General features: G+C 50.5%; 1 protein-coding gene across 1 annotated transcript in view; it reads right to left on the bottom strand.

Moving 5' to 3' along the window:
• Positions 1–1280: 1280 nt before the first annotated feature.
• Positions 1281–14434, bottom strand: part of BCL3 (B-cell CLL/lymphoma 3) — a 42423-nt gene continuing 29269 nt past the window's right edge. Inside the window, exons 6-9 of the mRNA XM_015425875.1 lie at positions 10010–10087; positions 8400–8567; positions 3045–3153; positions 1281–2550 (exon numbers count right to left, since the gene is read on the bottom strand). Coding sequence (XP_015281361.1) covers positions 2045–2550; positions 3045–3153; positions 8400–8567; positions 10010–10087 — 861 coding nt within the window. The 3' untranslated portion in view covers positions 1281–2044. The remainder of the gene's footprint in view (positions 2551–3044; positions 3154–8399; positions 8568–10009; positions 10088–14434) is intronic.

The raw sequence follows: 14434 nt of genomic DNA, 5'->3' as shown, positions 1-14434 counted from the left end.
ATCTGGGGGAAAGTGGGGAGGAGGGGGCAGATACGTCAGCCCCCCCCCACAATCCCTCTCCTCTTTGGGAGCAGAAAGGTTAATATCAGCAGGGGTAATTTCCTGCCGGAGCAGAGCTCCGGCAGCAAAGAGCCCAGGGGGCGGGCACATGCAACAAGCCCCACCCCTTGCTCCCAGCAGCCCTCAATCAGAGCAAGAAGCAGCCAGGTAAGCTGCAGAGCCCCCCCCCAGTTCCATGGTTCAAAACAGTCCAGTGGCGCCTTTAAGACCAAGTTTTATTCAGGTACAAGCTCTCCCTCCTCTGCAAGGACAGATCTGCATGTTTCCACCCCCTCCCCCCCAATAGCTAGCAATCCGAAACAGTCCAGTGGAGCCTGAGCGGGGGGGTGCTGCCTTCTGACACACTTCCGGTGATGTCAGGGGGTGTGGCGTATGCAAATAAGTTATGCTAATGAGTTATGCTAAAGAGCTCCTGCACCTCTTTTCCTACAGAATGGCCCCTGAATATCAGTGCTAATGATTTGTGAGGGGGGGGGGGAGAAAAGGAATACCCACAATCAATGTTCCCTCTAAGCTGTAGAGTCTTGTGAGCAAAAATTCTACTTTGTGAGCTACTAGCATTAAAGTTGTGAGCGAGCAATTTGGCTGCTGCATCAATTAGTTTGCTCTGGAGCCCTCCTTCCTGAGCTGAGACAAAAATGTGTGCGCCGGGGGCTAAAAAACTGTGAGCTAGCTCACACTAACTCAGCTTAGAGGGAACACTGCCCACAATCCTTTTGCTTAATGTCGGGTCTGGAGGGAGCTAAGTTAACAGCTCCCATCCTGGAATGGGGGGGGGAGGAAGGAGGAATGTATTAAGGTGCACCCCGCCCCGCCCCCCCCAGACCCAAGTTGTTTGCAAGGGCAGATGGGCCACAACCATCCCCTTCTTCTCCCCCCACCGTCTCATTTCACTGACTAATAACTTCCAGCCGTAGAACTTCCTCTTAACGAACTCTCGTCTGGGAATTTCTGAAATTTCAGGCCTCGAAAATGTACCCAGGGCTTCTCTGTCGCTTCTCAAGTTTTCAGAGAGAAAAAATCCCCGGTCTTCTCCCCCTCCGCCCCGCCCCGCCCCACACGGCTCTTTGACTGTAGTTCTTGAAACGGATTGTTTGGTAACTGGTAGGAAATCCTGAACCGTTATCGGTGGGTGCAGGGCCTGAACCTACAGCGGCAGGATCGTAACCCCCAAATACTTTCTCCAAAGTGCTAACAGATGCCTTTTAAAGTGCGGGGGGGGGGGCAGGTTTCTGGAGGCAGCAACGACTATTAGGCACAATGTTGAAATGGAACCTCCATGTGTAGAGGCAGTATACCCCTGAATAACAGCGCCTGGGAGTTCAGGCAGGGAGGGTTATAGCTTCCTACCTGGCTTGGACCCCTCTGCGGGGGCGGGGAGCTGGCTAGCGGCTGAAGGAAACAAGCCTGTATGAGTTCGATTTTTGCTCTGATGCACCGAGGCTGCTAGCAATATGCTCTGAAATGTGCTACTTGCCAATGGCTGTGCAATTAAACCCCCTTCCACCAGGGGGAGACACACAACAGCCGGGCTGTTGCCCTGGGAACCCCTGCTAGCGCCGCCATCTTTGCGTGGCTCTTTCAAGGGGGAGGGGAAAGAGAGAGCGGACTCCAATTCCACCACCGCTCGGCCCCTCCGGACTCGCAGGACATCTATCCCCAAAGAGGGAAGATAGAAGATGAACCACCGGATCCACGGTTTGGGCTAATGGACCGAAGAGCCATTGGTTCGTGAGGCCAGAGGAGAATCGCGCATTGCTACAAAAAAAAAAACAAAAATGGAAGAAGAGAGGAAGGCCTTTGGTCAAGTGGGTTTTGGAATCCCAAAGCAGCAAATATGTGCCAGTTTTGCACGAGGAAACGGTAGCAGCAGAGGTGAAAATCCCTGGCACGGCCTCTTGTCCGGCTGCTTCATGACGCACGCGGCCCCTGGCGAAGTCCCCCACAGATTCGAAGCGGACGGGAGTCCCTTCGTCGCTTGTCGTCAGCTCCCTCCTGGCCCGCTGTCCCTGCCGTGGATCCGTTGTCCTTTGGGATCAGCGTCTGGGGGGTTCTCCGCACCCAGGAGCGTCAGCGACTGATCCAACCCCATGCCCCTTGGGTGAATCTGATTCACGTGGGATCCTCGCGGCAGCGATACGGCAGAGGGATTCAGGCTGACGGGAAGCAGCTGGACGGGATGGTTATGGTGGGAAGGCGGGAAAGGATAGAGGGCGCCATGGTACGCGGGATCCATCATGGGCTCCAGCAGGGGCAGGAAGAAACTTGGGGTGCTCACAAAGCCCGCCGGCTGCTCTGCCGCGGGTGGGGTCGGGCTTCTCTCCAGCTTCACTCCGCGTAAGGGGCTGGCTGCCGAGGTCCCGTTTGGGGACGTCATACTGTCTGCCTTCTGTTGGGGCACTGTGGGGGACTGCACTGCCCTCGGGGGCTTCGGGGTCCGGGCGGGGCTCGGGGTGGTCGGGCAGGAATCCGGCGAGGCCCGCAGCAAGCCTGGAGGGGAAACGGAAGCAGGATGTCAAACGACCAGAGCCCTTCGGGAAGACCGAGAATCAAAACAGATTTATCTGCGCAATGTAACTAGACCCTCGTTCGGCCAAAACCTCGATATTCTCGGACGCGGAAAGAAGCATGAGATACATTGGCTATCGGTCGAAACATATTAAAAACAGCTCCTCTGGTTTTCCCATTCACGATGGAATGGAGAAAGCCCCCCCTCCCCACGCAAGTAAGCCTCTCCTTGCCTCGGAGCGCCGCCGATTAAAATTTGCCCTCCGCGTTAAAAATGGCTCCCAGCGTTGACGGTTTATGAATCTGCCAATCAAAGGCTCCTGAAAGCAACACTTTCTCAACGCGTTTACCTGGAATCTGGGCGTGGGATCTGTTACTACACACACAAGATCACACACCCCTTTTAATCCCCTGACTGAGCCAGCTGCTGGGTGCGAGGAATGCCCATCAATATGCTTATTGGCATGGTAACTCACTGGGGTAGGCGGGCCGGATGCCGGGGGAGCTGGCGGTGCTGGTTGCCGGGGATGAGCCCTCGCGGACGTGGTCGGGCCGGGAGGCCTTTCCTCTCAGGATGTCGGTCACCTGGGGAGCAGGGGGACAGGTGAAGCTTTCCGATTGTCTCTTCCCATAATCCCTCCCTAAAGCCCAGCCTGCTCCAAAGGGGTGATCCGCCCTCACTCGAACCCAGTCCTCCTCTACCCCCCCATCAGAAAATTTTAAAAAATGCAAAAGAAACCCACGCAGATCCGTCCCTTGTCCTCAGACATGGGTTCCCAACCGTTTTGAGACTTCAGGGCAGCGATTTTCACAGTGTGGTGGGCGCTGCCACAAAATGGCCGCCACAGGAGGCGGATCCAGCCACACAGTGTAAATCCTTGTGCTGTGGTGGCAGCTACTGACAAAGCGGCATTTTTAAAATCCGTACGGCCCATCAACTCTCCAGTGGCCAATCAGAAATCTTGCTGGGCAAAAGCCCCCCTGGCCCCTCCCACTTTCAAAAAACATCTGTGGCATGACCCCCGAGCGGCTAGATCTCCCCTCCTTTGGTGTAGCCCCGCAAAATTTCCCAGACCGCACCTCTCTAAGGGCATCAGCCGCACGGTGCTCATTTTATCACAACCGAGGGCACTGTCGTCAAGACTGTCTTAGGGGACCGATCCCGCTCAGTGGCTTTGCCCTACTCCCTCGGGGCCTCCCGGCCGGAGCTTATTTCCCCCTCCCTGGCCGTGCCCCACCTCCAGTCCAGGGAGACTCCCAGCTGAGAACCCAGGCAGCCGCATATGTCAACCTGACCTTTTCTCCGCTTCCATTTTTGGCACCGGGGGGATTGTAAAGTTAGAGAAGACGCCCAGAGAAACCACAGAGAAACGCCTTGGCCAGCTGCCCGGAAGCCAGGCGACGGGACACAGATCTGATGGGTAAAGTTAGTTTACCAGTTCCCCATCTACGGCCCGAGCATATGGGGTGGGGACAGGAACGTATTTCAAGGGGGTTGAAGTCCAAGGAAGGCTCAGCCACGGCGGCCAGCCCATAACAAGTTTATCTTATGACACTAAGTCAGGGGTGTCGAACTCATTTGTTACGAGGGCCGGATCTGACATAAATGAGACCTTGTCGGGCCGGGCCGTGTGTGTCATAAAATGTAATGCCAGGCAGCGGAGATATAAACTTTATAAAGGACACAAAGACAGATGGTTTTTTTTAAATTTAAAATAAAAACATGCTTAAAACATCAGCTCTGTAAGCTGCAAACCTACATCTCATTTATTGACATCCCCCACAGAAATCCCCCGGGCCTCATGTTTGACACCCCTGCTATAAGTCCTTAAATAGACCTCTCTCTTTCATGACTCTTGGAGGCTGTATGCATAGTCTGGGAGGGCTACATGTGTGGAACAAGGTGACATGTAGGGATACCACTTGGAGGTCCCCCGGAACGGCAGCTCATCTCCAGACTACAAACATCACTTCCCCTGGAGAAAAATGGATGCTTCGGAGGGTGGACTCTGTGGCACTGTGCCCCACCAGGCTCCACCCCCAAATCTCCAGGAGTTTCCCAGTCTGGACCTTGGAGCCCTGCCCTCCCACCCCCTGCCACTGGCCAGGGGGGTTCCGGCAACCCTAGTGACATGTTATATATTTGTAGAGTGTCCAAGAGCCACTTTGGTGTCGTGGTTAAGTGCGCGGACTCTAATCTGGGAGAACCGGGTTTGATTCCCCACTCCTCCACTTGCACCTGCTGGATGACCTTGGGCAAGCCATAGTTCTGTCAGAGCTGTTCTTGAAAAAAGAGCCGTTTCTGTCAAGAGCTCTCTCAGCCCCACCTCCCTCACAGGGTGCCTGTTGTGGGGAGGGGGAGGGAAAGGAGTTTGTAAGCCGCTCTGAGAGTCCGAGCGAAGGGTGGAGTATAAATCCAATCTCCTCTTCCTCATCTTCCTCCCGCCCCCTCCACCAGTTTGATGTAGCAGTTAAGTGTGTGGACTCTAATCCGGAAGAACCGGGTTTGATTCCCCACTCCTCCACTTGCACCTGCTGGATGACCTTGGGCAAGCCATAGTTCTGTCAGAGCTGTTCTTGAAAAAAGAGCCGTTTCTGTCAAGAGCTCTCTCAGCCCCACCTCCCTCACAGGGTGCCTGTTGTGGGGAGGGGGAGGGAAAGGAGTTTGTAAGCCGCTCTGAGACTCCCTTGGGTAGTGAAGGGCAGGGTATAAATCCAATCTCTTCTCTTCTTCTTCTTCAAGAAAAATGCCTGCCACACACCCGTTCCATGGGTTCACTGTGACTTTTGGGTACCCGCAGCCCAATCTGAATGGGAGAGGCTGAGTCAAAAGCACCCTGTTGTTGGTCTTTGGTCTAACCCATCTCACCAAAATGGGGCTGCTAGGTAAGCAAAACAGTCAAGCGTCCAAGCCTTACACATAAGACCTGGCGTAACTGGGAAGTCAGGACTTGAAGTGTCACTGCGGTGTGAAGAAGAAGAAGGAGAAGAAGAAGAAGGAGATTGGGTTTATACCCCACACATCTCTACCCAAAGGAGACTCAGAGCAGTTTACAATCTCTTTTCCCTTCCCCTCCCCACAACAGACACCCCGTGAGGTAGGCGGGGCTGAGAGAGCTCTTTCGAGAACTGCCCTTAAGAGAACAGCTCTGAGAGAACTTGTGACTGACCCAAGGTCACACCAGCAGCTGCACGTGGAGGAGCGGGGAAAACCCCGGTTCTCCCTGATTAGAGTCCACACTCCTAACCGCTACACCAAACTGGCTCTCACTGCCTTAAGGAATAAGAGGCCCGCTTCTCATATAAGGAGGCTGATGTAATAAGACTGATAGAGTGAAGAAGAGGAGATTGGATTTATACCCCGCCCTTCTCTACCCAAAGGAGTCTCAGAGGGGCTCACAATCTCCTTTCCCGAGAGAGCTCTCTTGAGGACTGCTCGTGAGAGAACAGCTCTGAGAGAACTGTGACTGACCGAATGTCAACCAGCTGGCTGCATGTGGAGAAGTGGGGAATCGAACCCAGTTTTCCAGATTAGAGTCCGCTGCTCGTAACCTTTACACCAGAATGGCAATGAAAAATAAAACAATGAAATAACGGGATGAACATATGGCCGAGTTGGGACTTGCGGAGCGGTTAGAGCGGTGGATCAGGATGGAGGAGACCCGGATTCAGATGCCGACTTGGCCATATATCGAACGAACGAAATAACAGAACAAAAGTGACAAATAAAACAGATCCCTTCTTAAACCCAGTTCCTGCAGAGGATATTCCCCCCTTCTCCCTGAGGAACATTTTGTATTTGCTGCTGGTATGAGGTTTTCTGACTCTTGCGAGGTGTGCGAAGGAGCCCATTTTGGGCTGAGAAGCAGTCCGGAGAGCCACAAACAAATACGGGGCGGGATGTAACAGGAAGCTCTCTTGCCCAATTACTGGGAGCTGCGCAAGAGTATGATCATTCCTACGAGTTACGGTTAACGTCGAGGAAACAGGGAGACCTGTCCAATCTAAAAGGAGAGTCCTGTGATTTTGAAGCCTCGGTTTTCTCTTCCTTTCCTCGAAGAACAGAGCAAGCCTTCCTGGCATTCCTTACAGACATTCCTTTCAGATTGTTTTTGTAGAGGCCAATGAGGAACAAGCATTTCAGTTCCTTCAGCCTCCATCTATCCAAGTTTCAGGGATCCGTGAATGCAAAATTCCAGCATCACTTCCTGAAAGTCAGGTTCCTGGATTTACGGCAGTCACGCCCAACCCTTTGGAGTCTGCAGGCCCCTTTGGAATTCCGACACGGTGTGGCAGGCCACAGCCACAAAATGGCCGCCACAAAATGGCGGCTGCAAGAGGCAGAACCAGTTTGGTGTAGTGGTTAGGAGAGCGGACTCTAATCTGGGAGGACCAGGTTTGATTCCACCACTCCTCCACATACAGCCAGCCGGGTGACCTTGGGTCAGTCACAAGTTATCTCAGAGCTGTTCTCTCAGGAGCCTCTCTCAGCCCCACCTACCTCACAGGGTGTCTGTAGTGGGGAGAGGAAGGGAAAGGAGATTGTAAGTCACTCTGAGACTCCTTCAGGTACTGAAGGGCTCTGAGACTCCTTCGGGTAGTGGAACAGTCGCAAGTTCCCTCGTAGCTGTTCTCTCAAGGGCAGTTCTTGAGAGAGCTCTCTCAGCCCCACCTACCTCACAGGGTGTCTGTGGTGGGGAGGAGAAGGGAAAGGAGATCGGAAGCCGCTCTGAGACTCCGAGTGAAGGGCGGGACATAAATCCAATCTCTTCCTCCTCCTCCTCCTCTACATCCACTTACTATTCTTGTTATTTATTTACTAACTCACCAAGTGAAGGGTGGGGCATAAATCCAATCTATTCTTCTTCTTCTATAGAACACGTCACAAGTTTATGTCATGAACTGGATGGACAACCCGCTACCTACAGCCCTGGCACGATTCAGCAACTTGCTGTCCCATCACAGAGGTAGGCCGTAGCTTCTAAAAAGCGGCATCTTCCACACAGGCATTGTGGAGGGGTTCCAGTGGTGGGTCAGGGTTGAGAAGACCCGGGTTCAAATCCTGACTTGAACATGCACTTCACTGGGTGACCTTCTTAATTTTCAAGTGGTTTCCCCCCATATTTTTGCAGTTAGCGCCTTTCAGCATATGGAAAAGCCGATTTTTTAAAAAAACCAAGTTCATGCACTGTTGGCCAGTGGCGCTCAAAACGGAACACACCGCTGTGTGGAGATCTGACACAGGTGGAAGCATCTTCCCAAAGAGGTCAGGAAAATGCACACTTTTGGGTTGTTTTTTCCATATGTGCATGTGCGTGCATGTGTGTGTGCGCATGGAAGCCATGGTGACCTCTGGTGACTGACCCCTACTGGGGGCCTGGAGGATATTCAGGGAGATGGCTGAAGAAAGCCTGCCCCCGCCCTCCCGCCTCTGGTATTCCAAGGAGGTCTCCCATCCAGGTACTTGCTGGAGTCGACCCTGCTTAGCTTCTAAGATCTGATGAGATCGGGTTTGCCTGGGCTGTCCAGGGCAGGGCAGGAAAACACACATCTTTATTTGGGTTTCCTTGTCTAGTGGGCATTTGGATTCCTTTAGCACCAGAGCGCGAAAATTTGTTAGTCGCTGCTCTTAATTTTAAAGTGGTTTCCCCCCATATTTTTGCAGTTAGTGCCTTCGAGCATACGGAAAAGCAGATTTTTTTTAAAAGACCCAAGTTCATGCACTGTGGGCCGGTGGCACTCAAAACGGAACACACCGTTGTGTGGAGATCTGACACAGCCCCTTCCCACGCGGCAACCCCCTCGGCACCACGACCGCCCCACGCTCTTACCCGCTTGTTCTTGGCCACCATCAGCGGGGTGTCGTTGTGATAGTTCTTGAGACTGCCGTCTGCCCCGTTGCGCACCAGAAGCCGCAGCGCGTCCAGGAATCCCCGCCCGCTGGCCGCGTGGAGAGCCGTGTTCCCCCCGTACGACTGGGCGTTCACATTGGCCCCGTGCTGTGGAGTGGAGAACACAAACCCACGCTTATGAACACAGATCGTCTTACTCCTAAGGATCGCGGTATAAATTGAACACAGATCGTCTCATTCTTAAGGACCACGGTATAAATTCTGCTGATGTGACCTTGGGTCAGCCACAAGCTCTGGCACAGCTGTTCCTGAAAGAGCAGTTTGTGTCAGAGCTCTCTCAGCCCCACCCACCTCACAGGGTGTCTGTTGTGGGGAGGGGAAGGGAAAGGAGTTTGTAAGCCGCTCTGAGACTCCAAGTGAAGGGCGGGGTATAAATCCAATCTCTTCTCTTCTTCTTCTTTGTTATTTAGTGCAAATGCAGGATTTGGGCCGCTGGTGCTGAATGCCGCAAATCCAGCTTTTTATTTTGCAGAGGAAAGCTTCTGGCCCTCAAGATTCTGGAAGCTTTCTTGAAAACGGGCAAGCGATAACGTGTGTCACAAGATGGGGGTGGCGTCCGGCAATGTTCCCCCTAATTTCCCCCCTTATTGAGTGCAGCAGTTCATGTCCTGGGCAGAACAGAACTGCTGTAACCTTAAAATGGTTATACAACCAAACAAACACTGTGATGTGATGGCCAGGGGTCATTTCCTGCAGGAGCGTACAGGAGCGGAGCTCCGGCAGTAAAGAGGCCAGGGGGCGGGCACAGACAACAAGCCCCACCCCCTGATCCCAGCAGCCCTCAGTCAGAGCAAGAAGCAGCCAGGTACCCCCCCCCCCAGCTCCCCGGTCTAAAACAATCCAGTGGCACCTTTAAGACCAAGTTTTATTCAGGTACAAGCTCTCCCTCCTCTGTGAGGGACAGATACATCCCGCCCCCCCCCCCCAACAGATAGCAATCCAAAACAGTCCAGTGGAGACTTCTGACACACTTCCGGTGATGTAAGGGGGTGTGGCATATGCTAATGAGTTATGCTAATGAGCTCCTGCACCTCTTTTTCTACGAAATGACCCCTGGTGATGGCTAAGACATTTAGTAAATCTTTGCATGTTAAACAGCTTCGAGGGAACCCTGGTGTCCAGTGTAGGGCAGACAGGTTTCCACAATGAGGGGTTTTCTTCTTTAAAAATATTGTTTTTTCTTTAAAAGATAGGGGGTACCATAAAGAAAATAAGGAGAGAGAGGTAATGATACCTAATTGATACATTACAAGGATGCTCAAAAGCCGTGATAAGCATATAACCTTTAAAATGCAGATTTCAAATTTAAAATGTTCAGGAACACTTTTCTCTCTCTCTTACAATTTCATCAATCAAGAGTTCAGGAATAAAAAAAAGGATTAAAAGGACTAATCTACATGAGCATTCAACGCATATAGTCATTTAGCTTAAAAGAGAATTTGGGGTTTTCTTGACAGAGGGCAACAACCCCCCAGCGAAGACCTAGCAAACTGTTCGAGTCGGAAGCAGACGAGAAGAGCCACCTTTACCTGCAGCAGGAGTTCCACCATCTCCAAATTATTATTCTCCACGGCATGCAGAAGTGGGGACCGTCCGCTCTTGATATCCTGAAACGAGAAGATGCCGTTGAGGTTTGGTCTCTCTCCCTTTCAAAACGCACCGACCTCTCTCTCCCTTTCAAAATATCGTGATAAACTCTCTCAGACGAGGCCCTGGTCCAGAGAGCCCTAGCTCCGAAATTAGGTTCCCCAATGAAGGGGCAACTTCTATATGGCCGGGGGCCTGCCTACCTGAGGGACCGCCTTTCCCCACACGTCCCCCAGAGAGCACTGAGGTCGGGGACTCAAAATCGCCTGTCCCTGGCCCCGAGGATGCCAAACTGGCTATCACCAAAGCCGGGGCCTTCTCAGTGGCGGCTCCATACAGGTGGAACGAGGTCCCGGAGGACATCAGGGCCCTGCGGGACCTTCTACAGTTCCGCAGGGCCTGTAAAACCGAACTCTTCCACCAGACTTTCGATTAGGAGCCGCCATGGAACGAGCTACTGAACATCTATTACTAGTACTTCATTTGGGATACTGATCTAGTCATACGGGGCCAACTACAACTGTAGTGTATTCCAAAGCTGCCATGGAATGCAGAATGTATGTGAAACATCTAATTGAAAAGCAATGTTAAGCTTCATCCTGGGCTAGGATCCAAATACATCCAATCGTATCGCTAGCCCAGGAAGTAACAAGCCAATCACCTTACAGCAAGCTCCCTGAGCGGGAACATCCATGATTGGTCCTTATGTGAACAACCTCATTGGTTGGTATTTGTACAGTGGGTGTGGCTACATTAGCCGGGAATGTTTAAAAGCAGGACAGCTGCAATGTAAAGGCTGTTCTGGCTATCAGATGTTGATCCGTGTTGGAGTTGGGTTCGAGTTGAAGAATAAAGTTGTGTTCTTGCTGAATCACTCTCCGACTGCTTTGTTAAGTGAGCGACTTAACAACAACGATCGCCACCGGCCCTTTATCGTCTGCATTTAATCTGCACTTTATATTTTATTGTTAGAATTTTATCTGTTTTTACTGTAAATTATTATCGTATGCCACCTTGAGCCTGCTTGTCCAGCAAGGCGGGATAGAAATCGAATCAAATCAATCAATAAATAAACTCCTGCTCTTATTATTGTACGCCGCCTTGAGCCTGCTTATCAGGCAAGGTGGGACAGAAATCGAATCAAATCAATCAATCAATAAACTCCTGCTTCTAGAGGGGAGGAAGATACTGGCTTGGGGTATCTCTAGACCCGTCCATCTCTACATCTCAGGCAAGTTCACCGGCATAGCCTGCTTGTCCACAGCAAAGCGCTTGGACCCTCACACCTGCGAGACCGTCTCTCCCATCACGTCAGCTTCCCTTCTTTCTGCAGGTGCCAACCTGAGAAGGGGCAAAATCGACAACTGCCCAGCCGTGTTCCCTCTAAGCTGAGTTAGTGTGAGCTAGCTCACAGTTTTTTAGCCTCCGGCTCACACATTTTTTTGTCTTAGCTCAGGGAAGGGATGGCTCCAGAGCAAACTGATTGACGCAGTAGCCAAATCACCTGCTCACAACTTTAATACCAGCAGCTCACCAAGTAGAATTTTTGCTCACAAGACTCCACAGCTTAGAGGGAACATTGACTACTACTCTGAAACCAATACACTTGCCTACCATTGTACTGGCCACGGCATCCATTCATTATTTCATGAAACCAATTAATCGAGAGACGCGGACAATTTTTCCGTGGAAAGAAACCACTGGAAAACTTTCTACCCCACGTCTCGGTAAAGTGCTCTTTCCCCAGTGGGACTAGCGCGAGGCTGTGGCGTAGCCCTCCCCTCATGACGCTGTGCAAGCTCTCTGCTGCTTAGGCAGGCAACGTTTGCAGACCTCCCCATCTCTGAACAGCAGAGGCACCCCCCCCCCTTCTGCAGCTCAGCTATTCACTCCGGTGTGAGAACGAATAGCTGAAGTGCTATTCCACGAAGACTCACTCATTATTCCCATTCTACAGATGGCAGAAGGGGCGATGCAGAAAGGGCAGCCTGCTCCAACAAAAAACTGTATAAGAATTTACATTGTGATATAATGCTTGCAGCACTTTATTCCATTGAAGATAAGAATACAGACGACAAACCTGAAGAAGGATTCGTAAACGGACTTATACTAGAAATCCGTCGTTTGTCTGAGACTATACTGTAGTGTTTCATATGTACTGCCAAGCCTAAGATTGCATTTCATAATGTTATAGTTGTAACTTTGCTGACAATTGATTTCTAAAAGCATTATATATAAATATCTGCTTATATTGTATATTTATATACAGTGATTTATTGTTTTGCTAGTTACTGTACACCGTGATCTTGTTTGTTGTCACAACTTTAATGCCAGCAGCTCACCAAGTAGAATTTTTGCTCACAAGACTCCACCGCTTAGAGGGAACATTGCTGCCCAGCCTTCTTTGCTGTGGCCCCCCTGCCCTGTGAAACGGCCTGCCTGAGAAGCTCAGGAAGGCTCTCGCCCTTCTGGCTTTTTGCAAACTACCCAAAGCTGGAGGGCTCTTCTTCACGGGCAAGGGCGTGGCCCTGTTACAAAATGATCCACAAGGCTGCTTGGACAAATGATCACGGACCGTGGTCTGCACTGCTGTGTACCGTTTTTGCAATACTGTGCACAGTTCTGGTCACTGTATCTGGAAAAGGACATTGCAGGGCTGGGGAAAGTACAGAGGAGGGCGAACAAGAGGATGAGGGGGGTTGGAGCCCCTTCCCTAGGAGGAAAGGCTGAAGCGTCTGGGACTTTTCAGCTGAGAAAACAGACGACTGGGGGGGGGGCATGAAAGAGGTTTATAAAATTGTGTCTGGGGGGGAGAGAGTGGACAAACAGAACCGTTTCTCCCTCGCCCAAAAGACTAGAACTCGAGGGCATCCAATGAAGCTGATGGGCAGTAGGTTCAGGGCGGACAAAAGGAAATACTACTTTACACAGAGAGATTCAAATGTGGGATTCGCTGCCAGAGGACGTAGTGACGGCCACAGGAATAAACAGCTTTAAAAGGGGGATTAGACAGATTCATGGAGAAGGTGGCTGAGGGGAATCTCCATATTCAGAGGCAACCTCTGAATCCCAGAGCCAGGAGGCAACATCAGGGGAAGGCCTCGGCCTCTGTGCCCTCCAGAGGAACTGCTGGCCACTGCGTGAGACAGGATGCTGGACTATTGGTCTGATCCAGCAGGGCTCTTCTTAAGTGTACAGTTTGCTCACAGCGTTTGTAGTACATTTCAAACTAGTAACTAATAACTACTATTACAAATATATGGATACCTGAGATTTCAGTTAATAATGTAATTAGCTTCTGACCTTTTACTTTAATGTTTATAACGTTTTTGTCTGACTGTTTGGTTTCTGTATTGAAAAGGTTTCTTTTTAATTTTTATTTTTGTACATTTCCCATACATGCCTTAATCTTATTTTCCATAAACACATATATTTTTAGAGTCTGATATCCTTTTCTATCCAGTCGTACAATCCTATCCATCTTTCAACAAATTCCTCTTCATCTTTCCCCTGTAATAACATGTTAAGTTTATCCATTTCCGCTACTTCCAACATTTTATCAAATACTTCATCTAATCGGGGTGTATTATCTAATAATCGGGGTGTATTATCTAATGGTTTCTGTATTGAAAAGTTAATAAACATTTATTTTTTTAAAAAAAGTGCAGTTTCCTGAAATTAGGATCCTACTATCGTAATTTTGCTTCGTTTAACGTGTCATGCTGTTTGCCTTGCTTGAGTTGTTTTTATAGGGCTGATTGGTTCTACAACCCAAATCCTATTTCACTGTTTACTGAACGTCCCACCTCGCTGACAGTATTGACTCACTCTGTGTAATCTGCACTGAGTTCCAGTGAGAAAGGTTGACTATAAATGACGTAAATAAATAAGGGTGGGGAGAGTCCCCCAAAGTACTGGTGTGTCCCCAGAAGTCAAGAAACAAAGTCCACACCCTCATCAGCTCTGGAAGAGAGCACCAAGAGACTGGGGGAAATGTCTGCTATTTTAGCGCACCTGAGAATTCTGTAATCTTGCAAAAATTCACATCTATTATCAGATTAAGAGGGGTCCCTTCCAATGCCCTCTCTAAGCTGTGGAGTCTTGTGAGCAAAGTATCTGCTTTGTGAGCGACTGGCATTAAAGTTGTGAGCGAGCGATTTGGCTCCTGCACGAATTAGTTTTCTCTGGAGCCCTCCTTCCTGAGGTAAGACAAGAAGAAGAAGAAGAAGAAGAAGAAGAAGAAGAAGAAGAAGAAGAAGAAGAAGAAGAAGAAGAAGAAGAAGAAGAAGAAGAAGAAGAAGAAGAGGAGGAAGAGGAAGAGGAAGAGGAAGAGGAAGAGGAAGAAGAAGAGGAGGAGGAAGAGGAGG

This window comes from Gekko japonicus, unplaced genomic scaffold, assembly GCF_001447785.1.
Source record: "Gekko japonicus isolate JY-2015 unplaced genomic scaffold, Gekko_japonicus_V1.1 scaffold2660, whole genome shotgun sequence".
NCBI classification, from domain to species: domain Eukaryota; kingdom Metazoa; phylum Chordata; class Lepidosauria; order Squamata; family Gekkonidae; genus Gekko; species Gekko japonicus.
This window is presented reverse-complemented; position numbering and strand designations above follow the sequence as displayed.